At 40.4% G+C, this 20,458-nt stretch overlaps 1 protein-coding gene across 1 annotated transcript in view; it reads left to right on the top strand.

The window, feature by feature from the left end:
- Positions 1 to 4,918: 4,918 nt before the first annotated feature.
- Positions 4,919 to 20,458, top strand: part of THSD4 (thrombospondin type 1 domain containing 4) — a 323,270-nt gene continuing 307,730 nt past the window's right edge. The window contains exons 1-2 of the mRNA XM_075714358.1: positions 4,919 to 4,947; positions 8,828 to 8,897. Of these exons, the coding sequence (XP_075570473.1) occupies positions 4,919 to 4,947; positions 8,828 to 8,897 (99 nt within the window). The remainder of the gene's footprint in view (positions 4,948 to 8,827; positions 8,898 to 20,458) is intronic.

Genomic DNA, 20,458 nt, shown 5'->3' with positions numbered 1-20,458 from the left:
AAAAAACTGAAAGAGAGTACATCTGGAAAAAACCCAGAATGATCAGAACTTGAAACCATGTTGGTTACAGTCCATGTTACATGCATATCCTCCATCTTCAGTAAGTGATATAAAAGACTATTGCCTCAGTATGTCTGGTAGTTAAGAGTCAGGTTGCAGGATGTGAGATGGTTGTTTCCTTTACAATTCAAATTGTCTGTTAGTAAGTAGTATCCTATGGGATCTGTCTAAATGCTTTGTGCTGGTGCTGTATACGTGGACTTGCCTAATATTTAAAGGAAAAGCTCAAACGGTGTGAAGTGTTGCAGGGGATCTAGACTAAAAATCTGTTTTCAGAAGTGCTGCCCATCTTTTAAAAAAACTATTGTACAGTGTTAAGCAGCGGAATTGGTGAATAAGTTTGAGAAAGCCTCTTATATCTACTGACAACTATGGAACTGCAGGGGCGGCATGGCAACATTGGGGGCAAAATCGACAGCCCAGCTTAAGTGCATGTACAGCAATGCACGTAGCATGGGCAACAAACAGGAGGAGCTGGAGGCCCTTGTGCAGCAGGATGGCTATGACATAGTCGCCATCACGGAAACGTGGTGGGACGACTCTCATGACTGGAGTGCTGCACTGGAGGGCTATAAGCTCTTCAGAAGGGATAGGCAGGGTAGGAAAGGCGGTGGGGTGGCTCTGTATGTTAGGGAGTGTTTCGACTGCATAGAGCTTGACAGTGGTGATGACAAGGTGGAATGCTTATGGGTAAGGATGAGGGGGAAGGCTGGAAAGGCGGATGTCCTGTTGGGAGTCTGCTATAGACCACCCAACCAGGAGGTAGAGGTAGATGAGGCATTCTATAAGCGGCTGGCAGAAGTGTCGCAATCGCTAGCCCTTGTTCTCATGGGGGACTTCAACTTGCCAGACATCTGCTGGAAATACCACACAGCAGAGAGGCAGCAGTCTTGGAAGTTCCTAGAGCATGTGGGGGATAACTTTCTAATGCAGCTGGTAAGCGAGCCTACCAGGGGAGGTGCCCCGCTTGACCTGCTGTTTACCAACAGAGAAGGGCTTGTGGGAAATGTCGAGGTCAGAGGCCGTCTCGGGCTTAGCGACCACGACATGATAAAGTTCTCAATTTTGGGTGATGCTAAGCGGAGGGGCACCAAAACTATTACCATGGACTTCCGGAGGGCAGACTTTGCCCTCTTCAGGACCCTGGTTGGGAAAGTCCCTTGGGAGGCGGTCCTGAAGGGCAAAGGGGTCCAGGAAGGCTGGGCCCTCTTCAAGAAGGAAGTCTTAAGGGCGCAGGAGCGGGCTGTCCCCGTGTGTCGTAAGACCAACCGGAGGGGAAATCGACCGGCCTGGCTGAATAGGGAGCTTTTGCGGGGACTCAGGGAAAAAAGGAGAGTCTACCGCCTTTGGCAGAAGGGGCGGGCAGCTCAGGAGGAGTACAGGGATCTTGTTAGGTCCTGCAGGGAGGAAATTAGAAAGGCAAAAGCCCAGCTAGAACTCAATCTGGCCAGTGCTGTAAAAGACAATAAAAAATGCTTTTATAAGTACATCAGCAATAAAAGGAGAGCCAAGGAGGATCTCCATTCTTTGCTGGATGTGGGGGGGAACATTGTCACCGAGGACAAGGAAAAGGCTGAAGTACTTAACGCCTTCTTTGCCTCTGTGTTCAACAGCCAGACTGGTCATCCCCAGGGTACTCAGGCCCTTGAGCAAGAGGATAGGGATAGGGACCAGAATGGAGCCCTCATAGTCCAGGAGGAAGCAGTTAATGACCTGCTATGCCACCTGGACGCTCACAAGTCTATGGGGCCGGATGGGATCCACCCGAGAGTACTGAGGGAGCTGGCAGAGGAGCTTGCCAAGCCACTTTCCATCATCTATCAGCAGTCCTGGTTAACAGGGGAGGTCCCTGATGACTGGAGGCTTGCCAATGTGACGCCCATCTACAAGAAGGGCCGGAAGGAGGACCCGGGGAACTACAGGCCTGTCAGCCTGACCTCGGTGCCGGGGAAGATTATGGAGAGGTTCATCTTGAGCGAACTCCACAGGCAAGTACAGGTCAACCAGGGGATCAGGCCCAGCCAGCATGGGTTCACAAAAGGCAGGTCCTGCTTGACCAACCTGATCTCCTTCTATGACCTGGTGACCCGCCTGGTAGATGATGGAAAGGCTGTGGATGTCATCTACCTCGACTTTAGCAAAGCTTTTGACACCGTCTCGCATAATATCCTCCTCGGGAAGCTGGCAGCTCACGGCTTAGACAGGCATACTCTTCGCTGGGTAAAGAACTGGTTGGGTGGCCGAGCCCAGAGAGTAGTGATAAATGGTGTTAAGTCCAGTTGGCGGCCGGTCACGAGCGGTGTTCCCCAGGGCTCTGTTTTAGGGCCAGTCTTGTTCAATATCTTTATCAATGATCTGGATGAGGGGATCGAGTGCACCCTCAGTAAGTTTGCAGACGACACCAAATTGGGTGGGAGTGTCGATCTGCTCGAGGGTAGGATGGCCCTGCAGAGGGACCGGGACAGACTGGATCGATGGGCCGTGGCCAACTGTATGAGGTTCAACAAGGCCAAGTGCCGGGTCCTGCACTTCGGTCACAACAACCCCATGCAACGCTACAGGCTTGGGGAAGAGTGGCTGGAAAGCTGCCTGGCCGAAAAGGACCTGGGGGTGTTAGTAGATAGCCGGCTGAACATGAGCCAGCAGTGTGCCCAGGTGGCCAAGAAGGCCAACAGCATCCTGGCTTGTAGCAGGAATGCTGTGGCCAGCAGGAGCAGGGAGGTGATTGTGCCCCTGTACTCGGCGCTGGTGAGGCCGCACCTGGAATACTGTGTCCAGTTTTGGGCCCCTCACTACAAGAAAGACATTGAGGTGCTGGAGCGTGTTCAGAGGCGGGCAACGAAGCTGGTGAAGGGTCTGGAGAACAAGTCTTATGAGGAGCGGCTGAGGGAACTGGGGTTGTTTAGCCTGGAGAAGAGGAGGCTGAGGGGAGACCTTATCACTCCCTACAACTACCTGAAAGGAGGTTGTAGTGAGGTGGGTGTTGGTCTCTTCTCCCAAGTAGCTAGCGATAGGACAAGAGGAAATGGGCTTAAGCTGCGCCAGGGGAGGTTTAGGCTGGAAATTAGGAAAAATTTCTTTACGAAAAGGGTGGTCAGGCATTGGAACAGGCTGCCCAGAGAGGTGGTGGAGTCACCATCCCTGGAGGCGTTTAAAAAACGGGTAGATGTGGCACTTCGGGATATGGTTTAGTCTGGTCTACCCTTGATTAGTCTAGAGTGGGCTTGGTAGTGTAGGTTAATGGTTGGACTGGATGATCTTAAAGGTCTTTTCCAACCTAGATGATTCTATGATTCTATGATTCTATGATTCTAAATGATAAAGTTTTGCTGAGCCCTAATGCTTTCTTCCTCATGACTAACTCAAACCTGTTACATGCAGAACCTTTGCCATGATACTTTCCCAAGTACTCAACTTATAATGCCTTCCATTTAAAAAACTAAATGATCAAACAATAAAAAAAAGAGAAATTTTCTTTTAAAGTTGTTAGAAGAATTTTGTGATTTCCTAAACCACATTTGTTCTTTGATTTTTATTTGTCCAGTCCAGCTTGTCCAGTTACCTGCAAACAATCCAATTTTCTAGCAGCAGGATGTGTACTTTATCTTACTGCACATTTCTTAAGTCCTTGTAAGTCTTGTCCCTTTGTAGATAGGTTCTAATTATCTGTCTGCCTGACAGAAATTGAGAGCTCTTTATCTATGAACAGCAATGTTCTCTTGCTTCTGTTCACTCTACTGCATTTCAACATGTAATCACTTGTAAATGGCAAGATACAGACAGCGGTTGACCAAGTTCTGAAATGTGTGGATTTATGTTCAGTCACAGTGTGTTATTTCCTCTTATCTTCCCTCCTTCCCTGCCCTGCTCCCCCCCAACCCCCCCCCCCCCCCCCCCCCCCCCCCCGCCCCTTGGATTTATATTGTGTTTCCCTACTGCAAGGATCTCTTTCCTGCCTGAAAATTCCAGTGCAGCATTTTAGGTGTCCAGTATATGATTACAAATTTACCAAAATAAGAACTCCCCAAATCTCTGAATGTTTGAGAGTATTTCCAAACAAATGAGAGTGTACCTAGGTAATAATCCTCTCAAGGGCTGGTAGGGCTTTGATGCCCTTGCAGTAGTCATATGCAATGATAGTACTTAGAAATAAGGATCAGTTGAATTTGTATTCAGAATGCTGTTTAACCCCAGCTTTCCTCCATGACAGTAGGCAAGGTGTTTAACTTCATCGTGGCTGGGTTTGCCATCTGTAATAGAGAGAGAACAACATGGCTCTTCTCTGTTGCTTTTTTTTTTGCAGACTGTATGAGCACTCACAACAAAATCATCCTTGCATTGCTCACAAAATGAAGAGTGTATTAATAATATTACCATACAATAGAAATTGGTAACCCAGTTTCAGTTCTATGAATTCTATTAACACAAGAATTTATTTAAAGTAGTTTGCTTTGTTGTCATACAAGTGACATACCAGGAATGTGAGATAAAAAGGCAAGTAAGTTTAACATCAGATTTGCATCCTTGGGAATCAAATCAAGATTTCTGCATCCCCTAGCCTTTCAGCAAAGCACTTTGGCACTGTTGAAGTCCTGTTGCAAAAAATGGGGTGTGTCCAGTCTGTTCATGTAACATACACTGGATTTCCAGTTTGAATTGCTGTAAAGTCCCCAGAATTTGAGGTGGAGATGACTACTGTAGGTCTGTATCCAGTTTCATAGATATCCTGGAAAATACTGAATAAGCAGTGTTAAATGTTTTTCTCTTCTCTTTCTGTAGAATTCGTGTGTGATCGGCATTGTGCTGTACCACAGTGAAGAGGTATTTTTCACTTCAAGACACCTTGCATTAAAGGATCATGGTAGACAGTTTAATAGTTTCTTTGAGGTAAGTGACGCAATAAAACATTTAAAATCTTTAGTATGCTCTTAACACCCTGCAGTAAATACAAATTTTGTTGTCTCTTTGGTGTTAAAAGTGCTTGTATCATAGGAGGATAAATAAAAATCTTTTTCAAAGACCAAATAATCAAGTACATGCATACCCGACATAGCATTCTTTGGTGATAGTGAAAAAAGAAAGTCCTCGGTGTTTGTTTATGCTTACAGCATCTGTTAGTGTGTGTCAATGTGATGGCATATATTATTGGAGAGTTCCTTTTTTTTTTTTTTTTTATGAGGCTGCACAACTACAGTCACTGGGCTTAAATTACTGATTTACATGTTTTAGTACCTGTGCTGCAATTCATTTGGGGATTTATATTATGCATTCCTGAAACAGTTTGCCAGTGGGCAAACGTAGCAAAGACCTTTCAAACAGCTTTCCTGACAAAGGAAACATTCAACTGTTTCTAAGCTGGTCTGTCCAGTTCTGTAGTTGGGCAAGCACATTCAGAGAAAACAGGCAGCTGTGATGCTACATGAATAACAGTTGACCTGTGAGGAATGACAGCTCATGCTCTTTCATCTGTATGGAGATACTGTCAGTAACACCTCTGATCTGACCTTCCTTCTTGTGAATTTCAGACATCAATCTTTGAATTGCAGTTCTGGCACCCTCCTTATATGCCAGGGCAGATTCCACATCAAAATGGATCTGTCACATATTATTGACACTACCTTTGTTATCTTTCCTGTTGAGACTTCTCCCTGCATAGCTCCTCCCAAGCTGTCCCAGACTTAGGCTGTGCTGCAGACTTTCATTTGGGAGGAGGTTGGGATTATGAGACAAGAGCCATACTGCACTAGTCAGTACTAATCACTTGGCTAAAATACTTTCACTCCTATCTGGATAATCCACAGTTGGCCATGATAGCCCTTCATGAAATACAACTACTAAGGGGCAGCAGCCATGCAAGAAATATATTTTGGTACCCTCCAGCTTCATTCATGGAAAGCTAATACTCACTGCAATGAAAAAGGAAGAACTCTGAGAGGTGTTCCTAAATGAGGTGTTAAATAGAAAACTTTTTCTTGCTACTCCTACAATAGAGCTAATACCGCTTCACTTTGCTCTGCGCCCCTCCAGTGAAACAGAAAATGGTATTGCCAGGAAAAGAAAGCGAGCATGTTTGCTCTTTGCAACTTGGATAGACTAACAGTTTAAAGCCTGACTTTGCTTTAAACTAGGTACTTGGCTCCAAATGGTGCCATAACTGTGAGAGCATGGGCTGTACCAGCAAGGTTCTTACACAGAGGCCTGAGTTAAACAGCTATCACTCAGCTGCAGTTGGGACCTGACCTGTTCATGTATACTTGAAAAGTTTTGCCTTGTTTTGAGGAGCACTTGTTCTTTCTGGTCTCTGCACAGTAAGAATACCTGAAACAAACCCACTGAAATTGGAGAAGCCTATTTTTGTAGCTTGGGAGGCCTAACGTTAGTCAGGCATGACAAATAGGAAAGCCTAGTCCAGAGAAGTTAGCCAAAGCAAGCTACTGAGGGAAATAACATTAAAAAAAATTAAATTGCTGCACACTGGTTTGAAGCTAGAGGCTTACCTCAGGATAGCTTAAGTATTCCTGGCAGATTTCCTGTGTGTTTGAAATAGTAGGTTGATACCATTGTTTCTGAGAGATCCAATTGCATATACAGAAGCAAATTTAAAAACTAGCTTCATTGTCCTTGAGCATACATACAGGTGCTGATTACAGTGCAACCTCATTAAAGAATGGTCAGGAAAAGCTTGGCACGGAGTAATCACACATATACTAGAAGTTTGCATTTTAGAACTGAAAACTTTAATCTGGTAAGTAATTTGCTTTGAAGATTACAGTTCTCAGTTCAGAACTCCCAACCTTGTGCATGATTTCAGAAGGATTTACGCATGGAAATCTGTAGTCCTTCAGACCGATCAGAAAAATCCTGTCCTGTTGAGGATGAAAGCATTCATTTCCTTATGCAAAGTCTGAATGAACTTTCACGTGCTCTGAGGGATTATAGGGAGCAGAAGCCATAAGGGAGCAGGGAGTGGGTAGGAAGATTCTGAAAAAGAGGTTAAATATAATTTGCAGAGGATGTAGGCTGGGTCTGTCAGAGACTGCGCTCTGCCTGCTTAGAAGCTTGCCATGCTTTCATTGAGGATAGTTAGGAGATCGCTTGAGCACTGGAAAAAGGGGTACACAGGTCAGCTAAAGACAGACTTGATGCTGTCATTTTGCAGTTTGGAGGTCTGAGTTCTGTTTCTATTTCTACCTTTGATTTCAGGTGTGATTGGGAAATGGTTCCTTTATTCATGCCTTTGGATTCCATCCACCACTGCATTATTTGGCCTTGCTCTGAACTGCACGTTTTGACTCACTGTGGTTTCTTTATAGTGCCTTACGCTGGCTCTGATTTCAGCCGCCTCCTCTGTATTTTGCTTTATCACAAATGATAGCTTTGTGGAATATAATACTTCCTTCTAAAGGACTTTTAAAGTGTTTTAATTGTTTTTTTCCTAAAATGATGTGGCAGTAGGGAAGTAATGACTTTTTCTTGCCTTTGAATGGCCTTTGAGAAAGGGGCATAGACTATGGTGATGAGGTGATGATAGGCCATGTGCAATCAGTACTTACCCAACTGTTCCTTTTGCAATATGTTAGCAAGAACAAACACAGAAAACTCAAGAAAAAAATGTCACTAGTAGAAGAATATTTGTATTGGTAGTAATGAAATGCTTAGTATAAAAAAACCTCTTTCTGTTTAGGAAGTCTGTCTCTGAAAATACCCAAAACAATGAGAAATACTTAAAGGGTTACTGTGCTGGGGGCAAAGGAAGGAGCTGTGAGTAGGAAACACAGCTGGATTTTGTCCGGTCCATTAGTTTGCAGATGGATTTTGTGTCCAAATCCATCAGTTTTACTTCTCCATTGAAATTTAGCAAATCATTAGCAGTTTTCCCTGTTATAGATGGTCCGAAGCATACTCTTTGTAGACTGAAAAGTCAAACTCCTGCTAGAAATAAAGATATCTTGATCCTACTTCTTGTACCTTTCTGTGTTTTCTGATGAAGGGGCTTGTTAGAAGGGGGCAAACCAGTTCCCAGTGCAAATTATAGCAAACAAAAGACTGAGCTAACTGAGCCTAACTTGTAATGGGCTCCTAGGAGTCATTACGGTGGTGAGGCTTGACAGAACAAAGTTTGTTTGGGCTTGGTTCCCATTATGACTCCTTTCAGATTGAAGATGTGGGGACTGGGGTGATGCTTGGCTGCTTATCCTGAGTCTCTGGTGAGCTGTGTCCACTACTTTCCATCTTCTGTGCCCATTAGGTTATTCAATTTCCACAAGTGTTAGGCAGCTGGGGAAGAACCTATTTTCTGCAAAATCATGGTGATCCTTTGCGTGTTTCCTGTGTGCTGGAGGTGGAGTGTTCATCTGTAAAATGAGGAGCCAGAGCTAGAAGCAGACTTAGTCCACAGATGATGAATTCTTACTTAGCACTTTAGAAAACTTGAAAAGCATATGTCAGTTTGACACCAAATGCTGAGGTGTTAAAATATGGACTGCCAAAAATATTTTAATTTAAACGTAAAGTTTTGTGAAATACTAGCAATGGATTCTACTTGGTGCACTTCTGCTTTATAGATAGACAAATATACGTATGTACTGCCTGCTGTGAAGAATGTGTCGTAAGAACATGTCATACAGTTTAGTGAGTCTGCTTTGGTTAGTAATGGTATTCAAGTGTCTAAATAAGTTCTTGCAGTATCAAGTCCTGTAATAGGTTGTAGATGTGTGGTTTGTATTAATGGTAACTATATCTTCTGTTCCATGATTTGCTTTTTCAGACTTCTCAGTTCCCTAGCAGTGCTGGGATTTCAGTTTGTCATCCCACAGCCTTCAGTTGAACACAGAAAGGTAAGCATTAGAAATATTCAGATTTTGTATGCTTTAAGGTAAATGTAGAAAACATTAGAGTAAGATGCATAAAGCAATGCAATCCACATAAAGTTCTGGGCATAATGTAGCTTTTGTTTTGTGTGTGGGTTTTTCTTTTTTATATATGAATATATACTTGCTTAAAAGAGGGTCATCATGGTTAATTAGCTGAGTAATTGTATGGAGTGTTGTAGGTCACAAATAGCTCCACGTCAGTGTGTTCAAGCTTTGGAACATTTTCATCATGTAAGACAAAGGGGAAGAAGAATAATTGATGTCAGTGAGAGCAGCACTCAAACATGGATTAGCAGAAGCATCCAGTTGCTCATAGGTAGCTCTTTCTCTTACAGAGACGAAGACATCTGAAACAGAAGTTGGACCCAAACCACACTGTTGCTAGATATAAATTGCTAGAGATCAGAGCTGGAAACTGCTGAACTTTCTTGTTGTGCTCTTGTGAATGGTTCACTCATCACAGACATTGGCATGTCTAAGAAGGCGTGCAGCCTGCACTCCTTCCATCCAGCTCAGCATTAGTGAGATCTCGGCCGGAACACTTAGGATAGGTTTTTGCACTGCTTTTCAGGAAAGTAGTGGACAACTTGGAGAGAAAAAGAGGGCAGCAGTGATTATTCTCAAGAGGTTTTAAAATCTTACCTCTGAGGGAAGTTTGAATGAATTCAGGTGGTTTAGTCTAAAGATTAGAAGACTGGTGGGGGAGGCAGCTATTATCTCCGAATACTTAGAGTGCTAAAGAGAAGGCTATTCTTTCTGAATATTTACGAGTGCTAAAGAGAAGGCTATTCTTTCTGTCTGTGGTGGAGTAGGTGAGAAGAAATGGATTTAAACTGGGGCAAGGGAAACTTAGGTTTGATGTTAGGAAAAACTTCTCATGGTAAGGATAAAAAGAAGAACAGATCATATTGACTGGGTAACATTTAGAATTTCCATGATGGAGGTCTCTGTGAAGGTGTTGGACAAATGTTTGTCAGGAATAATGTGTAGGTGTTGCTGATTGTACCAGAGACCTGAGGGGAGACCCCTTGAATGCTCTTCTGCCTCTTTATGGGCTGTGACCTTATGCCGATGTTGTTCTCATCTCTTAATTGGTATTCAAACACAACCAATTCATTACTAAAGGTACCAAATAACCTATTTTTAAAAAAGTTTTTTACTATAGATTTTTAAATAATAATGCAAGATGCATATTTATTTTTAAACTGTACTTTAAAGGAGATAAAAGGCAAGTTTGCAGGGTTTCCTTTTTTATGTGCATATGCCACTGTCTTTAGGGTAAAAAATTATTTGGACAATAGCTCCACAGGTATGGACTAGAAACCTGAAGCCGTCCGATAGTCATAGTTCCCGAAGAACATAGCTGTCATGTTCAATTCCTTGTGCAGCCTGATTGTAAGACAAGTTAAATGAGTCAGTAATGATGCAGTCTGAAACTGGTAGTCTGCAGCATTTCTCAAGCTGCCCAAGTGCTCTATTCTAAACCTGAGTACAACATAGTTTTTTTCCCTATTTTTAGATCTCTTCTATTTTGTTGTGCAGTTGAGATGGTCATGCTGCTACTCTGTTTTCAGTAGTCTGTTTAATTAGACGTTCTTTTGTAACATTGACAGTGGAGAGATGCTGCAATCGAGTTTCCAAATGGCCTGAGGAAAAAAAAAATCTACTAACTAAAATAAAGTTAAAGAAACAGTTGCTTCATTCTGTGAAGCTCCGGAATTAGTTTTGATAAAAGCGGGTTCTTTGTTTTCGGTTGAATGAGAAATGCCACAGGTCTGGAGTGTCTTCTGTACTAGTTAAAGGGACTGAAGGCATGGCACTAAGGGGCATGGTAACCACCTTGGAGCTTTTCTTTTTTACTGAAAACAAGAGAGGCAGAAGTTTCCTAGTGACCATCTCATACAGGCTCCAAGGCTCTCTGTCATTCTTAGCTCTTATGCTACGGGAGAGCATTCTATTCATGCCAAACTGTGTTCAGACTGGAAGTCTGTATTTAGTAAACTTTTCAGAAACCTTCTGACCCACCTATCAGCTCCAGACAAGAGGGGTTGTTAGTACCTCTGAAGGTCAAATCAGGTATGATTCTAACTGTGAGTTCTCAGCTTTGTGGCTCTGGAAGTTGTTCCCATTCTTTTTATGCAGTAACCTGGACTTGTGTTTGCTGGCATCCCTAGCCAGCATCTCCCGTGTATTTCTGCATGGATCTCTCTGCTGTTTGGCAGAGTTCCCGCCATGTGAGAGGAGGACAGTTTTGTAGGAAGAGAGGAGGAGGGAAGGATTTGATGAACAATAAGTCATTTTAACAATGTAGTGAATGACAAAAGTGGTGTTTGGTAACTTTCATATACATGCCCAGACAGTACAGTATGTGGAAACTGAGTAACTAGAGCTGAATTCTAATAAAACATTAGCTTATACCCCAATCCTCATTGTCTGTTTATTTTGCAGCTTCAAGTTAAGCATGTGTGCACGGTTGATGCTTGAATGTGCAGTATTGGAGAGTGTTTGGATTCTGTCTTCTGCACTCTGCATATAGTTATTCTTGCTCTGAAAGCTATGGACAGGGAAATAAAATCAGAGAATTGAACTTGGGTATTTGGCTGAGTAATTCATTACAATATTTCCAAATAGTCTAGATTTTTTTCTTACACTAAAACTTTTGGGAAAATGAAATAAAACCCAGGACAATCCCCAAAGCATTGGGAATGGAAATCCACTTGTAACTGCCTCTGGACACCCACAGTTCAGCTGAGATTTTGGTTTTTTAGGACTTGAGAACACTTAAAAATATCAGGAAATACTACTATTTTCTGTTTGTTTTAAAATCTTGCTAGATTTTCTGGTTTTTTTTTTTTTTTCCGAATCCATGTTTAAAGTCTTACTAGTTTCAGAGAGGCTGTCATAATGTAGATTTTTGAACAAAAATCTGTTTGTAGTTTCTTAACCCTTACTTGTAAGAGTTTTTATTTAGCTTCAATATATTAGAACTACTTAAAGTACCATTTAGGTACTCTTGACTTAGTGCCATATGTTTAGGACTTTAACATGGATAAAGAAGTTTATCTTATCAAGCAGCAATTTTAATTTTTTTTTTAAGGGAAATTTCATCAGCAAAATCTGGAAGAGCAGAGCTCAGCAGGTTGCTTTCCTCAGACGCACACACAAAAATCCATTTCTGGCATGACAGCCTGGGGACCGTTAGCTAGCAGAATGATCCAAATTACTTCCATAGCAGGGAAGTGCAGATAGTGGAATTAAGACCTGGGGGGATGACAAGACCAAATGGGAAAGTTTTATTTTTTTTCTCATTTGCAGTTTATTCTGTGACTCTTCCACTTTCAGGAGTGCCCCCCCCCCCCCCCCCCCGCCCCCCGACTAAATGCAATGCTATTCCATTTCAGTTCCCCTTCTTTTGTTACCTCTGGGGAAACTTAAGCTTGACTATTAAAGTAAAAATGTTTTGAACACTAGCTAGTAAGAAGATACTTTTTTTTGGGAAAACATTTGACTGGGCAATGTTTTCTGCTTTTAGATTTTATAGTTTTGGAATTAAAGTCTTGGAAGCTCGTCTGTCATACAAAGTCAGAATTGACCAATGGAGAATTTCTAGTGTCAGAAATACCTGGCTACCTGATTTTTATATAGAAGTAGCTTTTGTGCTTATTTACTTTGAGTAATGCTGTCTCTCCTGTCAGAAGTGCTCAAAAACTGAAAACAAAGAGCATCTTTACATCTTTCTGCATCTGAGCTTATGGTACTTCTCTGTTTGTTAATCTTATCTCTCTAAATAGCACAGGTTTGAACAGTAATACAAGTACATTAAACATGGTGTGTTTATTAGATAGAAAAAAAAAATCCTGTGCAAAAGACTTCTGTGGTTTCTTGCTGAAGACAGGGGTTGTAGTGTTGGTCAGTAGCTTCTTGGAGGTTGGTTTTTTTCATGATCTAACTTACTTATTCCTCATTCATGTTATATAATTTCTAAATATCAAGTGTACCTCTCCATAAGGCCAAAATACTCATCAATATTAGCAAAAAAGGAGGAAATGTTATGTGAAACCAAATAATTGCCACTTGTGTTTAAAAATCAACCAAGCTGTCTGAAACTGGTAAACTGAAATAGTTCTTAATATTTGAACAATTAAATTTCCTTGTCCATCAGTACTGGACATATGAACAGCCCTCCTGCTGCTCATCATGCAGTCAAGCTCTGTTCTCCCTCCCTATGCTTATTTTCTTGAATCAATGTTATTTAACCTTATCACATAAGTGTCATACTGTGATGAACAGAAGATTAAACTATGAAACATAACAGTCCTTCTCCCAGACAACCACTGAAGTCTGTTTTCCCAATTTTTCAGAAGTCATTCCTGGGTGGATTTTTAACTAATCATATATTGCTGTGCTAAGAAAGTAAGCTGTAGTTATAGTTATGCCTTGTTTATTTTACTAAAATCAGTAATGTAAATAGTAGAAAAGTTTGTCCAAATAAAATTTCTGATGTAAATATTGCTTTGTTTTAACATCCTGCTTCTGTTGTAGCATTAACTAATAGCATTGAAGTGATGGATTTGCTTTGAATTTATGCGTATCTTTTTGTCACTTAGTTGTAGATTAGTATTGATTTCAGTGGAGGTACAGTATCTTAATAAACTGATTTTCAACATATGGAAGAATTGTTGTGATTTATTTTTACAAACATTTCATTGGGGCACTACAATGTTGTCAAAGAATTTTGAGCCTGTTTGGGCTTAGTGTTGTTTCTTTATGCTGGCTCTAAATTAAAGAAGGAATAAACTAGGTGTTATCTCTTGCTATCAGACACACAATGTCGCTATATGAAAAGCAACTATGTATCAAGTGAATGTGACTATACTCCCCACAAAATTTTGAGATGAATAGTCTTTAAGATGTGTGTTATTCGGGTTTTTTTTTTTTTTTTTTTTGTGGTTTGTTTTTTCCCCTCTCTCTTGTGTTGGGTTAGAATGTGCTTGTTGAAGGGTCAGCACTGCTAATCAGGAGAAATAAGGAACAGGATCAGGGGCAGAAACTGAGGGAAAAAAGAGGAACAGGAGGAAGGGGAAGGTGCCAATATTCCCCATTTCGTCATGGTGAGCTGTTAGAGCAGTTCAGTCACTTGTGGAAATGTAGCCTGAGTAGCAAGGCAATGTATTCAAGCAGCAGTTCTGTTCATAAAAGGGAATTTCAACAATTAACATCTACTTCAGAACAGCTTTCCTATGTGCAGGATGCTGTTTTTTGGAGAGGGTCAGTTTTTCTGGTTTGGTTGGAGGTGTGGGGGTGGGGATTGGTATTTTTTTTGTTTCTTTTCAGTAGACACAGAAGCTTTCCTTACCTCTAGAAGGAGTAATTTCTGAGTTACCTCTGTTTTCTTTTTTCTCCTTAAATCCACCACATAATAGCAGTGTGGTGATTGCATTGGCAGAATACATTAAATTGGATTAGGACCTTGTCAGATGTTCTTTTAAACAAATTAATCTGTCACTGTGGATTGACTGTGAGGACCTATGTACTTTCCCTTTGCTTCAGGACAAGATGATACTGCATCTCCCCCACTTGCCGGCACCCATGCCCTTATCTAGAGTTTTTAAATTGTGTAACATTTACATTTGTTTGCTGTAGGATAGACCTTTTTCTGGGCTGTCATGTACCTCCCTGAAGTTTGTCCTAGGAACAGAACATTTATATGCGACAAATGAAATGCTAAGACTTAAAGGAATTCTGGCATATTCTTAGGTTATTTGGACTACCTACTTTGAGGGGCAAAAGCAAGGAGACTAGTTTTGGTCTTGCTCTCCTCTGTCTTTGAAAAAATCAAGTAGGCCACTGATTTCTTTATCTTTCTGTCTTTCTGTTTGTCCATCTTTGCTTTCCCTGGCAGTCTTGCTTGCTTGCTCGCTCTACTACGCTGCACTACTGCAAAGGGCTTAAGATGCTATGAATGAATGATTCCTTCTACTGGGCTGTAGAAAGAGGATGATGGAGATGTAAGTGAGAAGGTAGAGGGAGAGTGTACAGAGAGGGTGATAACTTTAAGAGTACTATTTCAAGTGATAAGAAGTTGGTTACTAAATCTGTGATATCATTTTTAGGATTCATATAGGAAATTCTGTGTATATGTGATCCTACAACTTCATTTATATTGTAATAATGACAGTGAATGGCAACGTTTCATTGTTTCCATTGTTTTTTTACCCTGCCACACCTCATAAAAGTCACTATTCTGTTAACTGAAAAGGATACAGCTGCCTAATACATCTGAACACACTATAATAGAGTAAAACGTGAAGCATGAACTAAGTCTACTATATCCTTGAAACACTGGAGTAAACTGGACTTAGACAAAGTAGTCAATATCTAAGCTTGGCCAAGACACCAGGGCTAATGCCTCATAGTTCTACGGAGTACCATGGGATCTCCACCACAGCTGGTCACCACCTTGCTTTTACATATCCTGAGAAGCAGGAGCATGTAACAGAACGCTGTGTTCTTCCTTGCAATCCAGGTAGGGTGAAGCTCTGCCCTAAGGTCAACAGTGACTGAAATCATAGAATCGTTTAGGTTGGAAAAGACCTTTAAGATCATCAAATCCAACTGTTAACCTAGCACTGTATAACTTGTCAGGAGTTGCTGAGCTGGAACTCAGCTCTTGCTAACAGGCAACAACAAAGTTACTGTGGTTCTGTCCTGCTGGGCTGCGTACAATAAACCGAATTTTACTAGAGCAGTTTAGTCACCATGTATCTGCATACAGCTGCTGTGTATGTGCAAACAAGTGTTTGCAGGTGTCACACTTTTTTTTTTCTTATAATGGTTTTTGTGTTTAATAACTGCTGTCCATTATTATTGTATTTTCATACACATCAGTTCCATAAAACACTACCAACTGAAATATAGTCCATATTCCTCTTGCAGTTTTCCACTGGTCAGTATATCTGCTTGCCTTGAGCACAGTTGCTTGACTTTAACTGTAGAGATATACATGCTATTGCATTCATTGAAGCTTTGGTAAAATAGAGCCTTTCTAGCTAATGACGTTTCTATTCTCATTGCAGTAATCTTTAGGGAACAGGAGAGATGATTTAGTCCATGCCAAGACTTTTCCTTTAAAATTAGCCTTTTAATGCAAAAGAATATTTAGAACAAAAGCTGAAAGAATTTTCTTGCTATCTCTGCATTGTTACTAATTCCATCTCCTTGATGTTATGGATTAAAATGGTTAGGAAATAAAATTCTTCTTTGTTTGGGGAAAGGAGACAGGATAAGGATACATTATTTTATGCAAACACACTCTTTGAAAAATCAAGGCCAATGGTTTTGTTATTTTTGATGTGCTTTATCATGGACCTTTGTGGTTTTTTTGTTTTGTTTTATTTTTAAATTAAAAAATACTGACTTCTTTAAGCTCAGAGTGTGAGGGCCTTAAAGCTTGTTCTGTGTTTCTATGGAAAAAATGAAAGGATCTTTGTTCCAGTTGGATTCCAGAGCAGGTGAACTTACAAGGTCATAGATAAGTTTCTCATCTTCCTTCAGAGCAGTATTGCATGCTAGTTCTGTCCCAGGCTTTGGATCAGAGTGGTGATAAAGATGAGAAGCTTTTTGGATTCGTGGATGAGCTCTTCTGTTAGGGAATGTTGCTTTGTCTTTTACGACAGCTTGTCCTCTCTGCTTCTGGAGTGATGGGTGGATGAGTCACTGAGAGATCTTGAGAGGTGTTATGTCAATTACAGAATAAATAAAATCTGTATTTCCACCACATGTGGATCCTAAAGAATTTTTCTAAGTGTAGAAATATAGTAGAATGGTAACAGCTTTGTCACAGCTGACAATGATTGACCTGGAAAAGGCCTAGGGTAGTACAGGCTGACTGTCTTAGGTCACAGATGATAGTCAATGATGAGGGAATAGTTCATTAAAATAAAGAAACCTAATCTGTGATACAGTGAGGGCCTGATGCTTATCATCTTTACCTTACTGTAAATCAGAAGCAATCCTACTGTAGATAAGGAGTGATTATATAGAACTGGTAGAAGTGAGGTCAGGAGTGAGACATCTATGTGCTTGAAAGTACTTAATGGTCTCACAGAAAAATATTAAGAAACCTCTGCCTTAAAACACTGGGCTCACAGAGCGCAATGGAGGTGGTCTTGGTGTGAAAAAAATTAGCCAAACTTGGAGGAAGCTTCAAGCTCTGTTGGCACAGAATTTGTTCTGGACTTTTTTCAGAGCTGTTTACTTTCTATACTGTTTAAATAATGTTAAAGTTTCTTCAGATGTGGTCAAAGTTGGTTGAAGGGGCAGTTAAGCTTTCCAGGCATTGTAACTCCCTTCAGTGATTTGTGAATACAAAGGTCTTCTATTTCCAGGCTTTTTAGCCCTTTAATCTTCACAGGCACAGATGTTCAGACAGAGTTTTTATACAAAGAACGGAAACCCAAATCGTTTAAGCTGGTAATATTTACACTTACCATGTACTGTAAAATTCAAACGGTTTACTACATCTCTGATTAAAGGCTTCCAAAATGCACTGAAGGATTAAAATAGCTGAGCATACTAACCAGGCAGACATGTACACATTGTGTCATGATGTTTTGTTTGGCTTCTGCTCCATTTTTCTGCTAGCCTTGAGAGATCTGAGAAGTTGTTATCTGCAAGTTTTAGGGGTTTTTTTTGTAGATTGTTATTCATCAAACCACCAATGTTCCACACGTTTCTTGTAAGAGGGATAAAAAATATGGGTGTTGCAAATGAACATCTATAAAATAGACTCTAAAGACTTTCTGCAGGGAAACTGTTGTGGCTATATAGGTATGGCCTTTATTGGAAATCAGCTGAGGTAATACTGGAAGAATATTTCTTTAAGATGCTTAGACTGGTGAAGAATTAAACCAGTTCCATAGATGTGTTTACAACACTGGCAGGGAAATACAATAATGTTATACTTGAACAAGTTCTAAAACTGAACTATAATTTCCCCAGCCCATTCAAAATCTGGCATGTTCTGCTCTGAACTGCAGTTCAGTTCTAGTTTCTGTGAGTCCGCCTGCTTTTGTTTTTACACTCTTGAAATTTTAAGAGCGCAAAGACTAGCTCTTACTTTGTGGGATTGATCATTGATCAATTATATAATACGATGGTGAACGTTCATGAAGAATACTGTGTTCATCTCATCCCAAATATGACATACGCATTTTTAATAATAACAATATAGGATTATACTGGCTTTTTGAATCCTCAGTCAGGCTGAGCCTGGCTGTGATAAAAGCTGCATGCACATCTTTTGTGACAGGCTGTGCCCTAGCGAAATCTTCAATCAGTCAGAACTATAAAATAAAGGAGGTGCAACCCTGGGATAGTGGAATAAATAAGAAGAGGTCATGTTTTCCAAGTGCCTTGATGCTCCTTAAATAATGATGATGATGGTTTGGTGTCATAGCGTGGGTTATCATGTGTGGTGTAATGAGAAGGACGACCATGGAAGGGACAATGAAAAAATGCCTAAGGGGTGTTGAGGAATATTAACAGGATTAGGACTCTTTGCTTTGGGAAACACAGGACAACTATGATAGTAGTAGTTTAAAATAAAAAAATGGCATGCTGGCTTCTGTTAATTCCACTTTGCATCCAGCTCATGAACGTGAGTTTGCTGAGTGAATACCATTGGTAGCATTTTTCTGAGCAGGCGACAAAATGTTCTTCTGGATACAATTTCTTTGCCTTTGGGTGAAAGCAATACCATAAAGCTTTGCAAAACATACATTCATGCCTGTTACATCCCTTTCAGATGTATTGTTAGGAATATGATGTAGTTAATTTGTTCACGAATCCATTTAAATTCAGGGCATTTAACCAGGAAAAAGAATTACTGGATAACATGTTAGAAATTAAATCTATGAAAGATAATGTTACATCCCTTTCAGATGTATTGTTAGGAATATGATGTAGTTAATTTGTTCACGAATCCATTTAAATTCAGGGCATTTAACCAGGAAAAAGAATTACTGGATAACATGTTAGAAATTAAATCTATGAAAGATAATGTTATTGTATCTAAACTGAAATTGCAAAAAACCCCAAATGTCTGATTTTCTTTTAGCTATCTCCAAGTTTAAAGCTTGCCACTGTCTTGTATCCCTTTGCAGTTTTGAATTTGGACTGCTATAACACGCTCAGTATCTGCAAAATACTTAGTAACATTGGCTGTGGCTACAGCAGCTTAATTATGTAGCTGGTTAAAAGGTATATACTGTCACCAAGCATTATGATCAGTATTACTGTGAAAGTCCATCATAATTCACATTTGGAGTACTGTATGCAGCATTGCACACCCATGTCAAATTGTAGGAGTGGAAGAGGTGCTGAGAATGAGAACAGTCCAAACTCTGGCCTGTTGTCCTTATAAAAAGAGACTGAACAGGTTAGGAGTGCTGAATTTCAGAGATCCCGGAATTGGCTTGTGTTAGTGATTTCAAATCAGACATCATGGTATGGTGAAGGAGAATACAGAATGATCGTTCTTCATTTATCACAGTGAAAAAAATTTGGGAGGCAGAGTGAAATTGTCAGGCTGCATGTTTAATCAGAGGAAAAGGAAGCACTTTTTCAATGTAAAATGCACAATCTTTTGGAAGCAAAGATTAGAAATATGCTAAAAAAGGGATTAACTGTATTAATGGAGATTAAGTCCAGTAGTGGGTATGAAAAACAATTTGAATATGCTGTTTAGCTGAAGGAAGCCCTTAAATTGCTGATTAGCTGGAAGCAGAGGGTCCGTGGATGTTTTTGAATGTGTCCTGGTTCTTATACTGTTCCCTAAACCTTTGCTTTTTCCATACAGAAACATAATACTGGGTTAAATGGGCCTCTGATTTATCTGCTTTTTTTGCTACTCTTCTGAACAGTTAATTTGTATGTAAGCTATAATTTACTAGGATGTAGTATCCTACAGTATTTAAAGTCAGTGTTTGTCAGATCAGTACTGTATTGTCAGTCATTGTCTTCATGCACAACCAGTTATATTTGAAATATTTGTGGCTTTCAGTTCAAGTGATATTTCCTCTTCAGGGACATTCTTGCATAGTATAGTTTCAATAACTGCTGCTGAAATCCCGAGATGCAGATCTTATTTCTAAATTCTGACAGAGGCGGTACTAGAAACTTAGATTGTATTTCAATAGCTTGTGCACTTCTAGTTTTTGGTGGAATTTTTGATTCAGGATCAGAGTGATTGCTGAATTATATGAATTCAAGATAAACTATTTTTCTGTTTAAAATGCAGTCTATGTCAACCTACTGGTAGCATGTTTAATTCAATAAGATCTAAGGTTGTAATATCGTAAAAGTGAGGCAAGACTCAATGCTTGCTGTAAGTCTAAAGCTACTGGAATGACAACTATTGCATTAGGCAGTGATTTAATGGAGAATTAGTCTGCCTAAAGGCTACTAAACATGTTAAAATTCTATAGGGTAACTTTAAGTTTCTGAAATCCTTACAATTTGGAAGT

Source organism: Pelecanus crispus, chromosome 7 (genome assembly GCF_030463565.1).
Source record: "Pelecanus crispus isolate bPelCri1 chromosome 7, bPelCri1.pri, whole genome shotgun sequence".
NCBI lineage: Eukaryota > Metazoa > Chordata > Aves > Pelecaniformes > Pelecanidae > Pelecanus > Pelecanus crispus.
This window is presented reverse-complemented; position numbering and strand designations above follow the sequence as displayed.